A 22,552-nucleotide genomic window follows, 5' to 3' on the forward strand; every position below is an offset into this window, starting at 1 on the left:
GTTGTCCTGTTGAGAAGTGGTGAGTGATGAGCTTTAGTGAAGTTTAGCAAATGGAGAATGGTGGCTGTAAAGCAGAACAAGAGACATATCAGAAAAACCTAATGGAATCTGGTTAGACAAAACTTTATAATATTTGAATGAGTAGCATGAAGAAGTGAGAAATTGAAGGTATTTTAAGCATATATTGGGTTTGAACTATATGAAATTACCAGTATTTTATTTTTAAATCTATGAAAGTTCTAGTTTTATATGGTTCCCTGTGATGCATACCTGTTGGAATTGGCTACTCTCAAAAATAGGTAATGATATTGATGAGGAAGCAAGAATTGCAAGGGTAGCAGTACTAACAATCAAGTGAGGACCAAGTGATAGTAGGTATTTTCTGAGCTCTGTATTGGGAGCAGAATTAATTGTAGAATTGAAAACTGAATGAATGAATAAATAAATAAAGGCAAATTTCATAAATTATTTTTCTTTAAAAATTTAAAGTTGCACATCTTAATGTACTAACTGAAAGTTCAGATAAAACAAGATGGCCTTTGAAGCTGGATTAAGTAATGCTTAACCCGTATGGAGAAACTTTGGAAGATTGATGACCTCTTCAGACAGTTTGGCCCTGACCTGAGTAACTGCTCAGTTTTGAATTATTTGGATATTTAGCAAGCAAAAGTGTTTTGGTGAATTTGCAAGGGAATCCAGAAGCACACCTTTCTCACCTTTAGAGTCATTCATAAGTAGCTGCTAAGGGAATTAGGCTCAAGTTCATTGAGAAACCAAACAAAATAACACATACAATAACTTATAAGAGAACACTTGAGGTCTTTGGAGGAAAAGGCAGGTGTATACAACAAAGCACTATTTTGAAATACCCAATTTTGCTGAATTACCTTGAAAAATCTCTACTTTTCTTTATGCGCATCTTAGTGGTGAGTACTGTATAAATTAGTCCTAAATGGCCCACGTGCGCTTCAGTAAGAAAAAGATTGTTTGGGATGCTCTCAGCAAGCCCGGGGTGGTAGGCACCTCTGGATGAAATCTCCCGCAGGCTTTTGACAAAGATGTGGGTTAGCAGACCAGATCTCTGGGGAGGCACGCCACACTACGTAGAACCAAGCCGCAGGGGAGGAAAGAAGTTTACATGTTTTAGAGTGGCAAATTGTCAGGTTGTTTCTGCTCATTTTCTATTCAAACTCACGTCCAGTGCTTCCTGAATGCTACAGGAAACACTGGCCCTGTCTTCTCTAAGCTCAGTGAATGTGGGACAGGGGGCGACGTAGAATGGGCTCATTCTCCAGGTTCCCTCTATTTGCATGCATATTTTATTGGGTCTTCAAAGAAGCTGCTCATGAAGACCATACAAGAACATGCGCGTGCGCACACGTGTGTGTGTGTGTGTGTGTGTGTGTGTAGAATATTACATATGAGTTGTTTATGCTCATTAGGGTGAATGAGGAGAGATGTTTCTTACTTAATCCTGCTCTGTGTCCCCCTGGTTAGGTATTGTTAGGTTATTCCAAAGAAATTTAGTGCTCAGTCTCTGGATTTGAGAGAGTTGGGAGGTAAGTTGGGAAGATAAGCATCTATGCATAAAATAACTAAAGAACAACAAAAACAGTTATAGTTATTGTCAGAGTGTAAGTATTTTAGGGGTCTGAGGATTGTAGGGATTTTTTGTGAGTCGATATAGTCAGGAAAGGCTTCTTGGAAGAACGAGGTACCCATTTTAGAAGTAGCTTCAGTTGTGTTGGCATTTATTGAATATATACTGTGCCAGCCTCAGTTCTCAGCATTAGAACTAAAATTTGAGTTACGAGTAAGAAGCCATGCTGGTGAAATTTTCTTTGTAGGTTAGGGCCACTTAACTGCCTTTTGATAACTGTGCTCCACAAAACAACATTGGGATCACCACATTTTGTTCTATCTTTCCCAAACCAATGATTTCCTAATGTTTGCTTGGTTAAGTTGTGACTTTCGTGTAGACTTCTATGCCTTCTGCCGGTGAGGATTTTAAGGAAACCCTTCTCCTTTCTTGAGCTTCTTCCCACAATGCGAGGCAGCGAGCTCAGTAGCAACTGCTCTGACAAGAAGGGAGTTCAACGTTGCAGTGTGGGCTATGGAAACACAATCCAGTACCATTGACCAGATTGTTAGGAGTCTCCCGAATTTACGCCTCAAATAATCTCCTATGTCCGTGGTGCAGAGGGTTGCTTTCGTCTTTGGTCTGGACACAGTCCCTACTGAGTGGGAATGTCGCAGTATGTCATCACTAGAAGTGCATTCCAAACCGCTCATCACTTGAACCAGCTCCTACTTAGTGAAGTCACATCTGCTCTATGTCTGTGTTTGTTCAAGGATAAAAGGAAAGAGGCCAGGCCTCCTTTGTGTTCCCACGTTCCCATCCAGCGGGCGAGGAGCAGGGGAGGTCTGTTATTTGTCACTCCTGGTAACATCAAAGCCAGCCCATTCTGGCAAGGCTCTTGCTTATCTGTTGGCAGGATGGGCCCCTTTGACCCTTGAGAGCATTTATAATGTTGCTACTTGGGAAATCTTTTTCACTTTCGCAAACACATTTATCTGAAAAACATTGCACCTACCTTCATTTGCCTAACTATTAACAGAAAGCTTCTGACAATATAAATGAATAACATTTTCCCTGTAACAGTATTTTCCTCCACACTCACTTTTTCCTTATAAAAGGTCATAGTAACCACTTTCTCCAAAAGGCCGTGTAGATGTTAAGACAATCAAGAAAAGAGAGCACATTTCCTTTTGCTTTATTTTTTTGTTTTACTTTTTAGGCATATCTCAAATAGGGTCCAGTTACATTGCAGGTTCTTCTGATTGTGTCTTATAGCTCCTGTTAATGGTAAAAATAACCATCCTTATGATAAAAAAAAGTTCAGAGTGTACCAAAGGTTGTGGAATTTTATTCAACATCCAGGAATTAATATAACAAATATTTATTTCATTCATTTATTCATGCGTATGTATTTCTTCATTCAGGAAACATTCATTGAGCACCTACTAGGAGCCAGGCATTTATCAGATGGCATACTGTGAAGAAAAATAAAGTAGGGGAACAAAGAGTGCTGGGTGGAAAGGGGTTGCTTTTTCCACAGGGTCAGGGAAGGCCTCACTGATATTTGAGTGGAGGCCTGAAGTAGGGGAGATAGTCTGACTTTGCAGAAATCTTGGAGAAAAGTCAAAGGCAAGGGGAGCATAAGGTCAAAGGCCTCGAAGTAGGGTGTCCTGGATTAGTGCAGGGACTAACTACCAAGCAGGAGGGATGGTTGGGGCTGAGCTAGTGAGTGGCGTGGGGGTAGCAGGTGAGGTCAGGATGGTCCTTGGGGTGATGGAGGAGGCAAGCCATTGGAGGGTTTGAGTGGAGGCCGACAGGACCTGACTTACTTACCTTTAAGCTCTGCCCCCCCCCCCCCCGCCCCCCCCCCCCCCTTCCAGGAGAATCAGCAGTCAGAGGGGCAGGGGCAGAAACAGGGAGACTTGTCCAGATGTTATTGTTGTAGCCAGAGGAGAAATTATGCTGATTTGGATCAGGTCAGTGAGATGGAAAGAAATCAGATTCTAGATACATTTTAACAGTAGAGCCTATGGGGTTTTTTATTATTTTGGACATGAGATGCAAGAGATGGGAGTCAAAGATGTCTCTAGGGTTTTTAATCTAGGCAACTGGAAAGGTGAAATTGCTTCACTGAGCACATACTGTGTGCTAGACACGATTCTGTGGGGTTTGCAGGACCATAGTGTTAGGTAGTTCAGGAGTTACAAAATTATCATGGGAGTGTAAAGTACTGCATGGGAAATATTGTCAGTAATCTATATTAATAAAAGCATGATATGCTAATTAGACCGGACATCCTTCCAGACGACCTTCCCGACGAATCCGCGGCAAAGGCGGCCACGTGGTGGGCAGGGGCCAAGGCAGAGGCGGCCGCAGTGGCGGGCCGGGGGCCGAGCACCTTGTATGAATTTCGTGCATTGGGCCTCTGGTACATAGATAATTCACATACCTTAAAATTCACTCTTTAAGTGCATAATTCAGTGGTTTTTATTATATTCAAAAGTTTGTGCAACCATTAATCATTCTTGAATTCTAGAACGTTTTCATCACCTGAAAACGATACAGCTCTTAGCAGTCACTTCCCATTCCCCTCCTTCCACCGCTGGCAACCACTAATCTACTCTCTACCCCTACGGATTTGCCTGTTCTGGAAATTTCACATAAATGGAAACATACAAGCCTTTTGTGACTTTAGCATAATGTTTTCAAGGTTTATCCATGTCAGATCATGAATCAGTAAATCTTTAGCTTTTATGGATGAGTAATATTCCATTGTGTGTATATCCCATATTTATTAATTATCCTCAGTTGATAGGAATTTGGGTTGTTTCCAATTTTTGGCTATTATGAATAATGTTATATTCATTCACGTTCAGGTTTTTGAGTGGATGAATGTTTTTAATTCTCTTGGGTATTTATCTAGGAGTGAAAAGTAGATATTCTTTTGTGGCTGGTTTCTTCTGTTCAACATTATGTCTGTGTAATCTATTGATGTTGCATGTAGCAGCAATTCATGTTTTTCATTACTTTTTAGGATTCTGTTCTATGAATACCCCAAAGTTTATCCATTCTCTGCTTGGTGGGCAGTAAGGGGCTATGATGAATAATATTGCTTTGAACACTCTTGGCATGTCTTTTGCTGGGCAAAAGCCCTCATTTCTCTTGGGTAAATACACAGAAGTGGGGTTTCTGTGTTCTTCTTCATCTTCATCTGTCTTTCCACATCATACAGACATGCTTGTTCACGCATGTCTGGTGCTGGGCACTCCCTTGGTTTCCTGCACACCTGCTCCCAGAGTTCTTCCCTGTCTGGCACACATTTAGGATCAACTCTTCTTTCTGTCCCCCCCCCCCCCACACACACACTTTTTCTTAAGATTTTGAATTGTCTTTTAGAGAGAGGAAGGGAGAGGGGAAGGGAGGGAGAGAGTGAGAAAGAGAGAGAGAGACATTGATTGGCTGCCTCCTGCACACCCCTTACCAGGGATCTAGCCTGTATGATCCCTGTATGTATCTAGAATCTGATTTCTTACCAACTCACTGACCTGATCCAAATCACCATAATTTCTCCTCTGGCTACAACAATAGCATCCGGCATGCGCCCTGACCAGGAATCGAACCGGCAAACATTTGGTGCACAGGACAACGCTTAACCCATTGAGCCACACCAGCCAGGGCCTCTTCCTCTTTCTTTTAAAGCATCTTGTAACAATCCTCTCCTTCCTTATATACTTTTTTTTTTTTCTGTTGATTAACAAAGCAGCATTTAGCTCATAGCTACCTATGACTCACTGTTTGTGTAGTTACCAGCTTGAGAGCCTAAGATGATCATAATGGTTTATTCCCTGAATGGTTTGTTCCTACAGGTTTTTGAGGGGTCTAGATCCCTCTCAGAATCTGATAAAAGCTATAGGCTGACTTATAGAAAATGTACCTGCGAACCAACACACTCACACACACACACACACACACACACACACACTCACACACACGCGCGCACACACTCATTCACACACACACACACACACACACACACACACACACATTTTCTAACACTTTTTAGGAGATTTGTGGACCTTTATGAATCCCATCCAACTGTGGGCTCATGGTTCCCAGATTAAGAACCTTCTCTATTTTGTGATGCCTTAAAACATCAATACTCTTCCATCCTCCTGACTCTTTATGATCTTCCACTCCAGTCTGTGACTGTCAACTGATGTAGACATATGGCTGACCATATATGCACAGATGTAAAACTGGCTAATACAGAGACCCTGACCTAGTTGGCAAAGGAGGTAAGAATCACTAGCACTTGGAGGACTTGGAGAAGTCGTTGTACTTGTTGTGGGCTCCTCATTTGTTTCAGTTCCGCTAGCATTTGAGAACTTTTCTGATTGTATCCTTCACTGCTAGAGGTGAAAAGGAATATGTTGTTGTTGAACGGGACTCTCCCAGGCTGAGAGGCCTCGGCGTGGCTGCAGGGACAGCTGGCATCCGGGTAGGATGTGCATGCCTTCGTCTCCCTCCATCCCCAGGAGTCTTACCCTCTCAGTCCTGTTGCGTTTCCTGTCTCACATTTTCTTAACGGGTGCATTACTGGGTGCTACTCAATCACTGAGTTCCATGGAAAGAACATGTGTGGACGAAGTGGAGTTAACAATTAAATAGTCCACAATAAATTACGCCTTTTTCTTGGGAAAATGAATTTTTTGTTTACAAATTTATTGGTTTAAAACTTTTACACAAGTAGTAAAAGTACAAAGTGGAAATCATTTTCCTTCCTCTGCGACGCCCATTTCCATTCCTCAGGGATAACCACGCTGAAGGGTTTGTCCTCCCAGATTTTTTATTGAGCATGTAAAAGCATTGTATAGATTTGCAACACTGTTTTTGCAACACTGGGAGCACACTGTACAGTTCTGTGCGGCTTGCTTCTACTTGGCAGGGTAGCGTAGTTATGCTTCTGTGTTTGTACTATATTAGTGTTTATGTACCTTTCCCTTTTCTTACCTTTCTTTATTTTTTTAATAAAGCATCGAAACCTTTATTCAGAAGTATTATTTTGCATTTCCCAGTAGACATTTCCTAGCATCTCTAATGACATGCACGAAGGTGGCTCTCTAAAATATTTTATAATTACTGCTAGAACAGTAAGGTAACAGATAATTCCTTAAATCATGACTCCTTATCTTTCTTTTTGAATGCTTATTTTTTTCCTTTACTTACTCATTTTTGGAGTAATGAGTTGGTACGCTAACCTCCAAAGATGACCAGTAAGTATTTTTATAACCATGAACTCTTATATTTTAACGAATTTGATGCTGATGCGCTTTGATCCTGCTCAGTCATTAAAGCTGATGCTCAGTCTCATCTGTGTTCGGTGGGAACCTCTTCAAGTCCTTTAGGCGGGACTCAGTAGTCTGTGTTGGCTCCTCACTTTCAGGTCTGACAGGGTATTCCAGGCTATTCTTTTCTCAAAATTAACATTAAATTTTGGAGTAAGCCCCGACTTTATTTTGTGCTGTGTTTAGGAAAATTTGTCTCACTAGGTTCAACCAGATCTGCCTGCTTCACTCCTGGGTGTGCCTTACCAGTCAATCCCCAAATGTTTTGGAGAGCTACCACATGCAGGGCAGCCAGCTAGCTCCTGTTGTGCAGCAAACGAGTCACCCCATCTTCTTTCTTCCAAAGCAAGTAAACCACAGCCCACACAACAACAAATCCTTATTGTGTGTTCAGAGTTAATCTTTTATTTTAAGAGTACTTATGGGAAACCACTGATCCATAGAAAAGTAAACAATTGAGGGCCATATACAAATAGAGTAATACATTTTCACTTTTATTGCACAGTAATTTACATTCAATAAAATTCACTCACTATGTTTTGGTTAATGTATACAGTTGTTTTGGTTAATATATACAGTTGTGCAACCAACACTGCACATTACCCCAGAAAAGTTTCTTCTTGTCCTTTTGCAGTCAATCCTTGTTCTCACCTCATTTCCAGGCAACCACTGACTTTCTTTTGGGTGATAATACTTTTACGTTTTCTAGAATTTCCTATAAATGGCATCATGTAAATATAGACTTTTGTGTCTGGCTTCTTTAGTATGGTGTTTTTGAGATTCATCCTTGCAGTGTTCCGTTGCTCAAGCATACTGCCACATTTAGAGTTGGATTGTCCTCCTCCTTCCCCTTTTGGTTATTATAAATAACTAGAGGCCCGGTGCATGACATTTGTGCATGGGGGCGGGGGTCTCTCAGCCCAGCCTGCACTCTCTTGCAGTCCGGGACTTCTTGGAGGATGTCTGCCAGTTGGACATCCCCCGAGGGCTCCTTAGCACTGCCTCAGAGGTGGGAGAGGCTCCCGCCAGCGCTGCTGCACTTGCCAGCTGTGAGCCAGGAGCGTCTGCCCCCTGGTGGTCAGTGCGCATCATAGTGAGCAGTCATTCTGCCGTTCAGTTTATTTGCATATTAGGGTTTTATTATATAGGATGCTGACATGGACATCTGCATACAAGGCTTTGTGTGGACATACGTTTTCATTGTCTTGCATGAATACCTTGCAATGGAATTGTTGGATCAGATATTAAGTGAATGTTTAACTTTTCAAGAAATTACCAAAACATTTTGAAAGCTGAACCATTTTGCATTTGTTCCATGAATGAGTGTCAGAATGTATGTATGTACCATATACGAGAGTTCCAGTTGCTCTACACCTCACCAATATGTGATATTGTTATTCTTTTTAATTTTAGCCTTTCTGGTGGGTGTGTAGTGGCATGTAATTGTGGTTTTCTTGCCAATGGAAGTGGGGTTCTTTCACAAGATCGCAAAGAAAGCATTCTGAGAGACCCATGCTTGGGAGATTGTGGTGTGGTAAGACTTATTTGGGTGAGAATTGAAGGCTGTCCCCAGGTTTCCAATGTCCCATCTCCATCAGTTCCCCCATGGAAGAAGTCCAACCTTGTCTTCATCAGGCCCCCAAATAGGGCCAATGTCCAGAGATTCAGTGCCATGCCAAAGTTTATATCAAAGCTTTGCCAGTTCCTGGCTGTGCTCTGGCTGGCGCTGCTGTGTTCAGTACCCAAGCTGGGCTGGGAGTGCTTGAGTTCTGTGTGACCACTGGCCCCAGCTGCAAGGTCACATGGGTGCTGTGGAGAGAAGATGTGTGAAGGAACGGGTTCAACATGTGTTCCAGAGAGAGAGAGAGAGAGAGAGAGAGAGAGAGAGAGAGAGCGAGAGAGAGAGAGATTGAGATTGGTCAAAATAACCAATCAACTTCTCAATCTTTCACGGGCTTCTGCTGGGCCAACCCCCTGCCCAGTCTATTTCTTAGATCTTCTGAGGTTCCGTGTTCCTTATCCAATCTGATCCTTTTTCCAGGCTAGACAGACAGGCCTCTGTGGTCACCATCTTGGCTCCTATTGCACCTGCCTCATAGAAGCACTTCCTCCTTTGCCATTTTGGCTTCTATTGCACATGTGCTTGTGTCTCACCCCGCCCCCCCCCCCCCCCGCCCCCTGCCCCCGGCCGCGTGGTCTGGGGGGATGGGCCGGTTGTACCTTGGGGAGATTGGAAAGCTGGTCCTTCCTCCCTACACAAGGGAGGGATGAACTCTAATCCCCTTGGTGGGACAATGCTGCAATCCCTGGGGTTCCTATGAATGTTGCAACTTCCTAGCAAAGCTGGCTTATGCTTCCTAGTTGATTATGCTTAATAATGTCTGATTTCCTTTGTTCCCTTCCTTTATTAATATGTAGCTACTTATGCTAGCAGTTTTAATTTGCATTTCCCTAATGACCAATAATGTTGAGCATTTCATGCGCTTGTTGGTCTTCCATAGATCTTCTTTGTGATGTGTCTGTTCATACCTTACTGGGTTGTATGTGTTATTTACTAGTAGTTGGCTTGTAAGAATACTTGTTACATTCTGGCTGCATGCCTACTGTTAGATAGATGTTTTGCTTTTGCAACTTAATTTTAAGTAGAGTTTGATAAGGAAGTGCCTTATTCATCTATATTTTTATTTGAAATATGAAAGATATGATCTTATCTGAAGAAAAGAGTAATATGCTCTAAGCACAATTTTTTTAATCATGTAAGGGAGAGAGAAGAAAAAAGTTCAGAAAAGATGTAAAGGAAATATTGAAGGAAGGGTGAAATAAGAGAAGGTAAAAAGAAGAAAATGATTAGGAAAACAGAAGGAGATAAAACAGAAAGACATAGAATGAGGGAGAACCTAAGAAATTATGGAAGAGAACATTAAGCAAATTTAAAGTTACGGAGGAAATAACAAGAATAGGTTGGAAAGAAGACAAAAAAATGCAAGGAGAAGAAAATGCCACAATTGTTTCTTATACTTCCCACGTCCTGCCTCCTACATTAGTTACTCTGCTATCTTATCTCTCAGGTCCCTACTTTTCATATCCAGCCTGTTTTCATTTCCAGTCCCACCTTTCCTTCCACTTCTCAGCTTTCCAATATTTTACTGCTCTGCTTTTAAAACTAGAAAGTAGCTGATTATGTGTGCCCTTCCATCTCCATCTTTAAAGCATCAAAGCACAGACTTTGAAGTTGGTTGGTTTTGAAGCCCAGCTCTGCCACTTATTAACTCTGACCTAACCTTCAAGCTCTAGCTTCACCATCTGTCAAATGGGAATAATAATAGTATCTGTCTCATATTTTTCTATGAAGACTAAAGAATTCATGTGAAGCTCTTATCAGGATGTTTGACCATTCAGTGTTAGCTGTTGTTAGTGTGTGTTTGTGTGCATATGTTTGTTTGTTTATGTGTGTGTGTGGGTGGGTGGGAGGGAGATGTTTCTTGTTTATCATTTCTTTTACCTTTGATATTCTACTCATCTTTTAATCTAGGAGTATTTTACCAAATAAAGTACTTAAGAGAGAAAATCCTATATAATAAAACCCTAATGCACAAATTGATTGAACGATGGAATGACCCTTCACTATGATGCACACTGACCACCAGGGGGGCAGATGCTTAATGCAGGAGCTGCCCCTGGTGATCAGTGCGCTCCCACAGGGGGAGTTCTGCTCAGCCAGAAGCTGGGCTCATGGTGAGCTCAGCAGCGGTGGCAAGAGCCTCTCCCGCCTCCATGGCAGCTAAGGACCCCTCAGGGGATGTCTGACTGCCAGCTTAGGCTCTCCCCGCCCCCTAGGCCGGCAGTTGGACATCCCCCGAGGGGTCTCAGACTGTGAGATGCTGCAGGCTGGGCTGAGGAACCCCCTCCCCACCAGTGCACGAATGTTGTGTACCGGGCCTCTAGTATCACAATAACAATCATCATGCTTCTACTGGTAAAGCTCTGAGATAGAAACACAACTGCATTTGTTCACCTGGAGTGTAAAGTTGGAAGTAATCATAGTGAATATTTATGGGATGCTTTAGCTGTCCATTTTAACCTAGTACTGGCAGATATTTAATAGTAGGAGATTTTTACATGGTCCAGGGGTGGAATTTCCTGGTCTCTTTAAAAGTGAGACACCAAGCCAAGTCACATGTGATATATACAGCTGAGGCAGGTGAGAGGCCTGACCTTTTTATCATTGAATAAAGGACACGGACTCTACCCCTCCATGCCATTCACCCCCACGATTCCCATTATAAAACAGAAGGTGGAAGGGACCTCCTTCCCAATGCAGGGTCCCTTCTGCAGCATTTCTCATCGGCTCTGCCTGTGCACTACAGTAAAAGTTTACTAGCCTCTGGTTAATTTGTATTTTTTTGGACTTCTGCAATTGCTGGCTAGATTTTCCTTACGTTGAAAAAAATTTTGCTTTGATTTTGGATTGACACAGAAAGAAACTTCTTCCCTCTTTTACATGTAGGTATTTAGCTATACAAAGTGAGATTATACCTACTCTTTTCTCAGTTCCCACTATGGTTGATTTCTACATTTTGCGTGCTTTCCCATTTGCCTCACTTCAGTAGATATGCGCTACTTTATGAGGTGCCACTTTAAGTGTGCCACCTAGAATTGAGCCGCATATTCTGGACGTGCACAATGGAGCCCAGCAGTCTGGATGTGTTCTTACTTCCTCTGGTTGAAACTCCGTTCTTATATTAATCAGGCCAAAATGGCTGTGTCAGCTTTTCAGGTCCCCCTCCCTGGCCCCCCATCACAGTATTCATTTGTTATATTTGGGGTGATTATACACTTTATCGTTCAAATCAGGACACTTTTGAGAATGAAAGCAGACACAATAACTAGGCTCAGGTAACAGACATAAACCAGAATTGTCCTGGGCACAAAGGGATGTATGGCCATTTTAATTATGTGAAGTTGAACACAAGCCTAAGGTCTATGCCCCCCCCCCCCCCCATATTAGCTGTTACTAGTCTTGGTTAAGCAGTTGAATTTTTTCTGAACAGAAATTCAGAACTTTATATTTAAACTTGTTTAAAGTTTAATGGTGCTGATGTTTGTCCCGTAGAGATTTTTGAAAATGTAGATTTTTATATGTCAAATTAGCTATTTCTCCTCAGTCAGTGTCATCTGAAAATTTGACAGACAGCATTCCCACATATTTTGCCAGATGTTGGTACCCTGAAAGGTTCCTTCCCCAGATCTGCGGCACAGGTCCCCCGCGCCCCCCCCCCCCCCCCCCCGGGAGCTGTATCTCTCTCCACTGCTAAACTGAGAACCAAGACCTTAGTGTGTTCCCTTCTCAGGTATTTGCATTTTAATAGGACACAAAACAGACAGTAAGGCCTTTCAGAGAAGAAAGAAGAGGCATCCAATGATTGTTTCCTGGGCAACTTGGCAGGAGTTTCTTTCTACAGATTCTGATCATCTTTCCTGCAGCACATAATAGGTGCTGCATGTAGAGTTCCCTGCAAACATGTTAGCTAATGAATGGTAGCATCAGAGAGATGGGTGCTATAGTACAGGTAGAGGTCAACCAGAGTGTGGAAAAAAGAAACTTTTAAAAGGGCTTCTTCCTCTTCCATTGTAATTGCCTATATAACAGTTTTATTGCTCAATTACTGAAAGGATAGTTTCCGTGTTTTTCAGAAGTCATAGAGCCAAAAATTTTTTTCATTTGGCCGTCTGCTTCCTCTCCCTTTGCCCACAGGATTTCTTTCTCTTTCTATTTTTTAAAAATTTCCATTGCCTTTAACCCTAACCTGTGTACTTGTGTAGGCCTTGAAAATTGTGACTTTCACTTTATTACAACACTCAGTAAAAAATACATTTTACATTGTAATATAGTATGTATGTACACACACACACACACACACGCACACACATGCACACACACGCATGCCCCCCAGTCCCCCTGAAACAAGTTTCTTGAAAGACTACTTGCTACTTGCAGTGTTCTCTGTTTCTCTTCTTATCCCATTCAACCCCACCCCACTCCACTCCATCTCATCCCACCTCACTCCATTCCACCCCACTCCTTTCCATTCCACTCCATGCAAACGAGGCTGATTGGGACCAAATACATTGATTGCAAACCTGGTGTGCACAGTTACAGTTTGTAAAACACTGCCCTAAAGTTATTATCCATTGACTCCTAAATTACCTGTAGAGGTAGATGCTTTCTGGTGGTAATCATCAATAGAGAGCCAGTTTCCCTTGGGCATAAATCTATAATAATGACGTTTAGGACTCCATGGTCTCTCTTGTTTTTGTGGATCAATCTCTACTCACAGAGGACCTAGCTGGCACAAGAAACTGAATTTGTTCTAGGTCTCCCATATGAGGATAGTAATTAATTCATTCACTAGCCAATGAACAGCAAGTAATTCTTCAATCTAAATATCTCTATTACATAACGATAATGGCATAAAATAGCCTGTGTTAGACTTAAACATTTTTTTCAAGCCGGGAATTTTTATTGCCATGCTAAAATGGGTTTAAAAAGGCAAGCCTATTTCTATAAAGTTAATTTACTTGTATTAACAGTTTAATTGTTCAGCTATTTAAAAATTATTACTTTCCAAGTGGAGGACTTGAGGCAGTAAAATCCCCTGTTCAGGTGTTTCTTACTTGCTCCTTCTATTAGGCCATAGTTATAGATATTCGGATGGTCTCTTTTTAATACATTTTTGGGTCCTTGTAGGAAAAATTCAGCAGGTCTTGGGGTATGAAACCAGACACAGCTACACTGTCAGGTTGTGTGGTTTAATTTCAGTAACTGTACATAGATGTATCTGTTAAGTTTTAATTTGAGAAATATTGAGTATCTTTTATTAAATTATGAAGATGGGTTTTGGAGACAGATTGATTTGGATTAAACCTAAAGACTAGCTTTGAGATTAGGAAAAATGTTCCGAATTTCTCTTTCCTCATATTAAAACTAATGCTCACCTCAAAGAGTTTTTAGAATAATTAAATGAGGTCTTATATGTATAGATAAACATATATTTGTAAATAAAATACCAATAAATATATAAAATAAATTATTATATATGTATTGTTTATATATGTATATGTTATATATAGATCTACATACATTTGTATATGTATAAATTCATTTCCATTTCTTTTCTTTTGGATTTGATATTTGTGTAATGGAATTTACAGACTTGCATTTTGATTCCTGAATCAGTCTGCTTATTACACTTTTTGATTATCTGTGTTAATAATGACATTTTGAGAATGGGAAAATTAATTAAAAATGATATGTTATGATTTCTTGGGAAAGAAATTCCACTTATGTGTAGTGGTATTGTTTGCTTAATCCTAAAATTAAACTTAGACAAGAATGAAAATTAGCATCAATGCTTTTGAATATTATTTGAATTTATTCACTCCAAAGGGAGCAAGAAAAAAAGTAAAGTGTTGTTTGTTTTGGAGTATTTACCCATGAATGTATGAATCAGGTAATTGATGTTTGAGACTGAGAGTCTATAACATTCCTATTGATGCCTTCACATCGGAAGCCCTTTTGAGTTCTAACATGTTGGCAATGTGTAACTACACAAGGCCACTTTCCTCCCTCCGTCAATAGTAAAATAGTGGACTTTTGCCTGGAGGAAGTTATTCTGTAGTCTTCACGGCTGCCCACCCATGTGCTGTGGTAAATGTTAATGTTTCCGAACACCTGCAATGTAAATTCTCTTTGGCTTTTACAACGTTCTAGAGAACACTGTCCCTGTTTGATTCTCTCTCCACGCCTGCCATAGGCTGTGACCAAAGGGGGCAAAAGTTCAGTATGAAATTCCTATGCTGAAGGAGAACACATTCCTTTTTAACTTCTAAGCATAAAGAACTTTGTACAGACACCGGTTCAGGATGCGTTTCTTAGAAAAACTGAATAAACAGAGCTACAGTTATATTTTAAGCTGGTTGGGTGCCTACCTCTCCCCTGACCAACTGTGAATTCTAATGGCCCTTGTCTGCCTGTCCCTAACCCTAGGGAGAGTTTCCTTACCACTTTCTGTTATATCTTTGGGAAGGTCCCATTGTCTCATTGAGCTCTGCTGCATCCTGTTTATATCACAAAGAGAAAAGCTCCAGCTGCCTCCCTCCCCACCTTTCTCCACCTGGAGATAATAAACGCCTTGGCAACCACATTCTCTGTAATCATATGAGGTCATTTTACAGGCTACCAAGAAAGAGCCATTTGTTGAATGCCCGCTTTGTGACTGGCATTTGCTGACGGGGTACTATGTCTTGCCTCATGTAAATGTTAGGAGGGAGGAGAAATGAAACAGAAAGTGCTCCTTCCACCAGTTACCAAAGGAAGTTGCTGGCCACTGCGTAACTTGAACTTTACATATAATAGCCCCAGATGGAGTTCTGGAGACAGCTCCGGGTGCAGAAACTGCCTGGATACGAATACTTTAGAAAGTGTTTTTATAGGCACAAAGCAAAAACATGTCAAAGCGAGTTAGATAGGTATTGTAAGTGGAGGTTTAGACTGATTTCCTGCCAGATTTACCCGGAATCATGTGGGAAGGTTGGTTCTTTGAGATACAGGGTCACATGCCATGGATTTTGTGCTCCACACCATTCAAAGGACTTTCATAGTCACTCCCTCCACTAGCATTTGTCAGCAGGCCGAAGAGGCCCTTGCGTCTTTCATTTTAAAGCGAACACTTCTGTGGGCTGAATTTCCTTCCACACTTGTAAAAAAAAAAAGTTCTAATTCTAAGGCATTGTTCTTATAATGTTGCCTGATTGAATGTAGCACGTTACGTCAGATTTCTAACATTTCTCAACTTCTGAAATTCTGCAAAATTCCTGGTCACAGGTCTTTTGGTTAAGCTTAAAAAAATTAACTCAAATTCCTTTCTTTTATTTGTGCTTTTGGTGTTTGTCCTATGAGGTCAGCTTTTTCTTTTTGATTATTCTTTGGGTCTTGAAATGATGAAGAGACTGTTGTTAACCTAATTAACAAATGACACTGGGCTGCTTTCTGATGAGACTCCTCCCTAAAACCTATTTGTTAGCAGTGTATGTACCTCCACATCAGAGAGATTGAGAGCGTTTGAGAAGCAGGGTGACCAGGGCTGATGGAAGCCTGTAGCTCTGAGACAGTTGGATTCCCGCTGGCTGGGAAATGTGGGAGGCTTGTCAAGGCTCCACCCCTGCTGGTTTGGTGACTGTGTCTGCATATTTTATAAGATATTTCAAGGTAATGGAGATTGCATCTGCTGCTCACTGCCATGCTGTTTCAGGGTATTTGGGAGTTTTATACAAACACACTGTAAACCAAAGGGGCTTATACCTGGTCGTGAATTGGGCACTTTGGGTTTGTATTCAAGTTTAATCTGACAACCCTACTTTCTGTTGCTCTGTGCTGAGAGCTCTGTTAGGGCTTAGTCAGCTCTTAATCTTAGTGAAGCTATTGCTGAACTAATGAAGCAATGTTAATAGTAATACCTCATATTTATAAGAGGGCTTTAAAATTCACAGCGTCAGTACTTTCACACAGATTGTCTTTTGGGCGTATCTCAGCAGCCCTTCGAATTAGGCATGGCAGGTATTATTAACCACTTGCATTTTGCAATAAATTGAGAATCAGACAAAATATCTGACTAGCCCAAGACAGTTGATTTTTTTTCTGTTTTCTAAAAGAGGCAGAGAGAACTACACACACACACACACACACACACACCACCACCACCACCACCACCACCACCACCACCACCACCAGCACCACCACCACTGCCATCAACTAAGCAAATTTACAGAAGTCTGTATAAACTTTGTTCCCTCCCATCAACCAAAATAGTCCTACAGTAGCAGTGGAGCAGATTGGTTATTCACTATATGTAATATGAAAAGCGATGCCACCTGTTGTGGGGGATTGCTGACGAGGACCTTAACAGTAAGGCCCTGCAAATAGAAAGGGCTTTTGAGATCGAAGGCTTTGTATCTCAGACAGCGTGGGTGGAAACTTGTTCATTTGGCTATCTTCATGTTCCCTTCTCCTTCACTCCCCTCCCATCTCACAGATTATTAAGCCTGTTGATGCTGATGTTTTCTTTGAAATCGGCTATTACCCACAGCCCAACTGCAGGTCCTCACTGTCTCTCAGCACGCTGGCTCGGTGCTGGTCTTCTCGCCAATTTGTTCACATCGCCTTTCACATGGTGTTTGGGATTTTCCATGAGATAAAGCACATATTAGTACTCTCTAGCCTGGCATGTGGCATTCTCCAGACCTTGACTTCAGCAAACCACTGCATTTTCATTTCGCAGCCTGAGCCCTAGCCTCCCTGCAAGGTTGGAGGGCCCCTCAGCATTCATCTTCTGTGCCTTCGTTCCCACCTTCAGTCTCCTTGGAATGCCCCTCCCCTTAGCAGCGGTTCTCAACCTGTGAGTCGCGACCCCTTTGGCGGTCGAACGACCCTTTCCCAGGGGTCGCCTAAGACCATCCTGCATATCAGATATTTACATTACAATTCATAACAGTAGCAACATTACAGTTATGAAGTAGCAACGAACATAATTTTATGGTTGGGTCACAACATGAGGAACTGTATTTAAAGGGCCAGAAGGTTGAGAACCACTGGCTTAGAGCATTTGAACCCCTTTGGCAATGTGCTGAATTCCTATTGGTTCCTTGAAACTTGGCTTGTGTCTTCTCCTTTGGAAAAACTCTTTGGCCTTCCCTGGTGAAGTTGACCACATGCACCTTCATGCCCCACAGCACCTCCCCAGAGTTCCAAGGTGAAACTTGGACACGTGGTAGTTGCCTGTCTTACCCATGACTAGACGGTGAGCTTTCTGAGGAGAGGATCTGCATCTTAGCACCCAGCAACACCACCTGGCTGGGTAGGATGCCTGGCTTGGCAGGATGTGTGGCTTCACTTCACAACAACTTCAGCCCAACAATTGGGATCATGACACCCTTTCTTAGCTAGCTACCCAAAGATAACACTAATTAGGAGTGCTGCTGGGGTGGGGTAGAACTTAGGAAAAACATTTTCTCTGTCAAGGGAGCGTTTCCTAACGAACTTGATTAGGAACTTGAAGTAATGGCAAACCCAGTTTTTCTCTTTTCTTCCCATACATGAAAGAGGTCAGAAGTGTAGACTGCAGATTAGAGTTCATTTTTACTTAAATAAGGTTTTGGGTTTTTGCAGCACTAACACAATGTAGAGTTTGGTTACTTGCCTCATATAGGATAGTCAAATAGTCTGCATTAAATCAGGAGCACTCATTTGGAGATATTGGTAAGCAACCTCTATATTTGTGCTTAAAAATTTGTATGGTTTCTTTGTAGAGGCTAGTATATAGAAAATAATTTCTAGGGCTTATACGTTGCTGAGGAAAACTGTTCTTAGGTCTAGTTGTTTGGTTTTCACACTCATGTGCCCAGTGGTGAGTCTTGTGTCATATTGTATTTGTGATGGTCTCTCACCCTACTTTTAGCAGTTCAAAGGTGCCTGTTTTCTGATACTTATACAAAATTTATACACTGACATCAATACTTTTTAAACTATGAAGTAATAATTAGTTTTCTATAGCCTGTCTGTTTATGGGAGGCGGGGGTGTCAACTAACAGAATTTAGCCATTTCTTCTGAATTTAAAAAATTCCTTTAAAAGTTTGCAATCATAATTTTTTATCATTTATGCCATTATAATAACAAATAAGTGAGATTTGAAAAGATTTTTTTAAAAAAGGGAAAAAGCAGTTTTTGCCTTTTGACTTAGAGATATCACTAATGATGTCATTTCACTAGATATCCTATTCTGATATTAAGTGGGAGAGTTAGGACTATAATCTTGGTTTAGTTTTTTTGTTTTGTTTTTGCTCTCCCCCCTGCTATAACACACTATGTCTCAGATTTTCCTATTCACCCAGGTATGTGGAAACTTGGGGAATGGGTGACTGAAATGCGGTGGTTGTGATTGTTTCTATTGTTTGCATCCCTTTGCTGTCAAAGATACATAAAATGAGTGATTGATTGTGCAGAGTCATATAAAGCAGTGAACGTCACTAATGTCATTCTATTCAATTTGTGAGACCACATACCCCATTATTATAAACAGTGCTTCTAATATTATGGTTAACTTGGTTTGATTTCCTTATAAATTACTCCAGCTAAAGTACCCTTTAAGAAACTTAAAGTAATGAAGAAGTGGGTGTTTTCACAGTCTAAAAAGTTATTTGAACAGGATGTAATAGAGGGAATTTAAGAGTTGGCTGAAGGATGGGCTAAATGACCTTTAAATATTCTTTACTCTCAGGATTCCAAGATTCCAGTGCTTCGGCTAATGGGAAAATGTAAGAAATGCTGATCTTCTCAGTTACATGATTTTGCTTATTGTTTTGTCACAGACTGCCTCTTTAAGGTGTGTCCTATGAATCGATATTCTGCCCAGAAACAATATTGGAAAGCTAAGCAAGCCAAACAAGGGAACCACACAGAGGCAGCCTTGCTGAAGAAATTACAGGTAAGAGCCAGGCTTCTATTTGTCTGGCTTAGGGTAGACCAGGTACAGCAGTAACAAAAAATCTGTTTCCTAGGCTCGTGATTTCACTCAGTCCACCGAGATTTAGAAGAATAGCAACACATTGAAACTGGAAGGGACTTTTAAGTTATAGGGTGTGACTCCTGATTTCCTGGTGTGTAGGTAATACATTCCTGCTGCTATTTTTTAGGGTGTGCCTGACAAATTCAGAGATTCACATCAAACTGGAAACCAATTCAGAATCTCTGTAGGAATAGCAGATCCAGTTATATTTTACTTGGCACAGTACTTTATTATTTTTTCTGAAAGATTGGAAAAAGAAAGTCTGGTGTTTCTGATTTGGCTGAGTACAAATTTGATAAGACTTAATTTGTGTCATTAAAATTTCTGTTACTTTGAGCGTTGAAACTATATTTTGAGACTTTTGAAATTCATCTACTGTCCTGGTTTCTCTAGCCGTATTCCTCTGGAAGTAATTATAAGACCACCGAGCCTAGGGCTTTTCTGAAATTTCCAACATAAAAGCTTCCCAAGATATTTTTGGCCACATTTCAGCATCAAATTGAGAGAATCATCACACTGTATTATAATCATGTATTTAATGATTGCCACCCTACCCTAAGCACCAGGAGTAAAGCAACCAACCTGTTTTATTCATGGTTGCATCCTTTGTGCTCCTTGTTCCTAAAAAACCCCTTATTTCTGTGTCAGTTATTGCATTCTGTTTGCAGTGTTTTCACACTGAATATTTGATAATCATTTTATAGCATGCTGCAGAATTGGAACAAAAACAAAATGAATCAGAAAACAAGAAGCTGTTGGGAGAAATCGTGAAATACAGTAATGTTATCCAAGTAAGTGTCGATTTACTTTCCCTTAAAAGAGGTGAATATTTTATGGATAATCTGCATTTGTTGGAATACCAAATAGCATTAAAATTTTGGGGTGCAGTAGTTTGTTCTTTGGTGGTACTTAAAGATGACATGATATTTCCAGTTGACATTCAGCACACTATTCTAGGTGTTTAGTAATAAGTCTGCTATATACACATTAAGAAGTGAGCTTCTCTAGATGCATCCACAAGTTACTGTATCAAAAAGAAAAAGATGGGGAAACATGTAATAAAGGCATTAGGACATGTAATAAAATAGCCCGTTAGTATTAATGGGCTAACGTGTAACATAAGAACCTTTATCTTTTCATTTTGTACAGAGAGGAAAGTTTCAAATTGTACTTTTAGATGGGGATTGTCCTTGACTTGTTCTTAAGAGAGCTTCTGTTTCAATTAGTGTGCACACTGATTTATCTCAGCTGCATTCCTTTCTTGTGTTTCACTAGATTTATTAGCTTTTTACTTGGTTATTTGTTACTATATGCCCCACCTTGTTCCAAAAAGAATGTAAGGCATTTTCAGAAATACCACATAACGCAATAAAATAGAAATAAATAAGGCAACTGGGTCAAAGGGAAAATAATAGTTGAACAGATTAGTGAAGTCAGGGGTGAGGCATGTTTATAAAAACCAGTTTGTCAAAGGCTCTCTTACCCTTTGCGACAGCATGGATGGACTGGAGAGTATTTGGCTAAGCGAAATAAGCCAGTCAGAGAAAGACAAATATCATATGATCTCACTTATATATGGAATCTAATGAACAAAATAAACTGAACAACAATATAGATCCAGAGACATGAAAGCATGGAACAGACTGACAGATTTCAGAGGGCAGGGTTGGGGGAGGGGAAGAAATTAACCAAAGAACTTATATGCATATATGCGTAGCCCATGGACAGAGACAATAGTGCTGTGAAGGCGTGGGGTGGGGTGGGAGCCAGGTGGAGGGGGACAAAAGGGGAAAACTGGGGACATCTATAATACTAGCAACAATAAAAAACACATTAAAAAAAGGGACAAAACAAAAACCCAGATTTCACATGGTGGATCCAAAAGAAGTGGGGTTGGCCCATGAGAGTTTTTATTGGTTTACTAGAGGCCCGATCCACGAAATTCGTGCAAGGGACTCGGCTCTCGCAGCCCTGGCTTCATCCAGAAGGATGTCCAGAAGGTCGTTTGGCTGTCCAGTCTAATTAGCATATTATACTTTTGTTATTATAGATGATAAAACTAGTGCATGAAATTCATGCACGGGTAGGGTCCCTAGCGGCTGCAGCTGGGGCCTCCCTTCCCCCAACTGCCGGGTGCCAGCCGGGGACTTCCTTCATTCCGCACTGCCCCCTGGTGGTCAGCGAACGTCATAGCGAGCAGTTGAACTCCCAAGGGGATAATTTGCATATTAGGCATTTATTATATAGGACTAGAGGCCCGGTGCACAAAAACTTGTGCACTCGGGGGGGAGGGGGGGTCCCTCAGTCCGGCCTGTGCCCTCTCGCAGTCTGGGACCCCTCAGGAGATAACGACCTGCTGGCTTAGGCCTGCTCCCGGGTGGCAGAGGGCAGGCCCAATCCCTAGGTGCAGCCCCTGGCCTGGCTCAGAGCAGGGCTGATTGGGGAGTTGGGGCGCCACCCTCTGTCATGCACAGAGCAGGGCGGATCGGGAGGTTGCGATGCCACCCTCAGTCACGCTCAGGGTAGGGCTGATTGGGGGATTGGGGCACCACACCCTGTCACACTCAGGGAAGGGCTGATGGGGAGGTTATGGCTCTACCCCGTCACACACACAGCAGGGCCCGTGGGGGGGCGGTTGGGGCGCCACCCTCTATCACCCACAGAGCAGGGCCGATCAGGGGTTTGGGGCGCCGCCACTCTCACACTCAGGGCAGGGCCAATGGGGAGGTTATGGCTCTACCCCGTCACACACAGAGCAGAGCCCGTGGGGGGGGGGGGGGTTGGGGCGCCGCACCCTGTCACACACAGAGCAGGGCCGATCAGGGGGTTGGGGCGCCTTCCCCTCTCACGAACAGAGCAGAGCAGATAGGGAGGTTGTAGCCCTGCCCCCTGTCACACACAGAGCCGCAGGGCGATCAGGGGGTTTGGGCGCTGCCCCCTGTCACGCTGATCCTGGTGCCGGGAGGCCTTGCGGCTCCGCTGATTCCGGTGCTGGGAGGCATATTAC

At 41.9% G+C, this 22,552-nt stretch overlaps 1 protein-coding gene across 6 annotated transcripts in view; it reads left to right on the forward strand.

The window, feature by feature from the left end:
• Positions 1-22,552, forward strand: part of ITPR2 (inositol 1,4,5-trisphosphate receptor type 2) — a 421,971-nt gene that overhangs the window by 62,929 nt on the left and 336,490 nt on the right. For all 6 annotated transcript variants that reach the window (XM_036302046.1, XM_036302048.1, XM_036302047.1 and 3 more), the window contains exons 3-4: positions 19,349-19,464; positions 20,250-20,336. In XM_036302046.1, the coding sequence (XP_036157939.1) occupies positions 19,349-19,464; positions 20,250-20,336 (203 nt within the window). The remainder of the gene's footprint in view (positions 1-19,348; positions 19,465-20,249; positions 20,337-22,552) is intronic.

Source organism: Myotis myotis, unplaced genomic scaffold (assembly GCF_014108235.1).
Source record: "Myotis myotis isolate mMyoMyo1 unplaced genomic scaffold, mMyoMyo1.p scaffold_m19_p_3, whole genome shotgun sequence".
NCBI lineage: Eukaryota > Metazoa > Chordata > Mammalia > Chiroptera > Vespertilionidae > Myotis > Myotis myotis.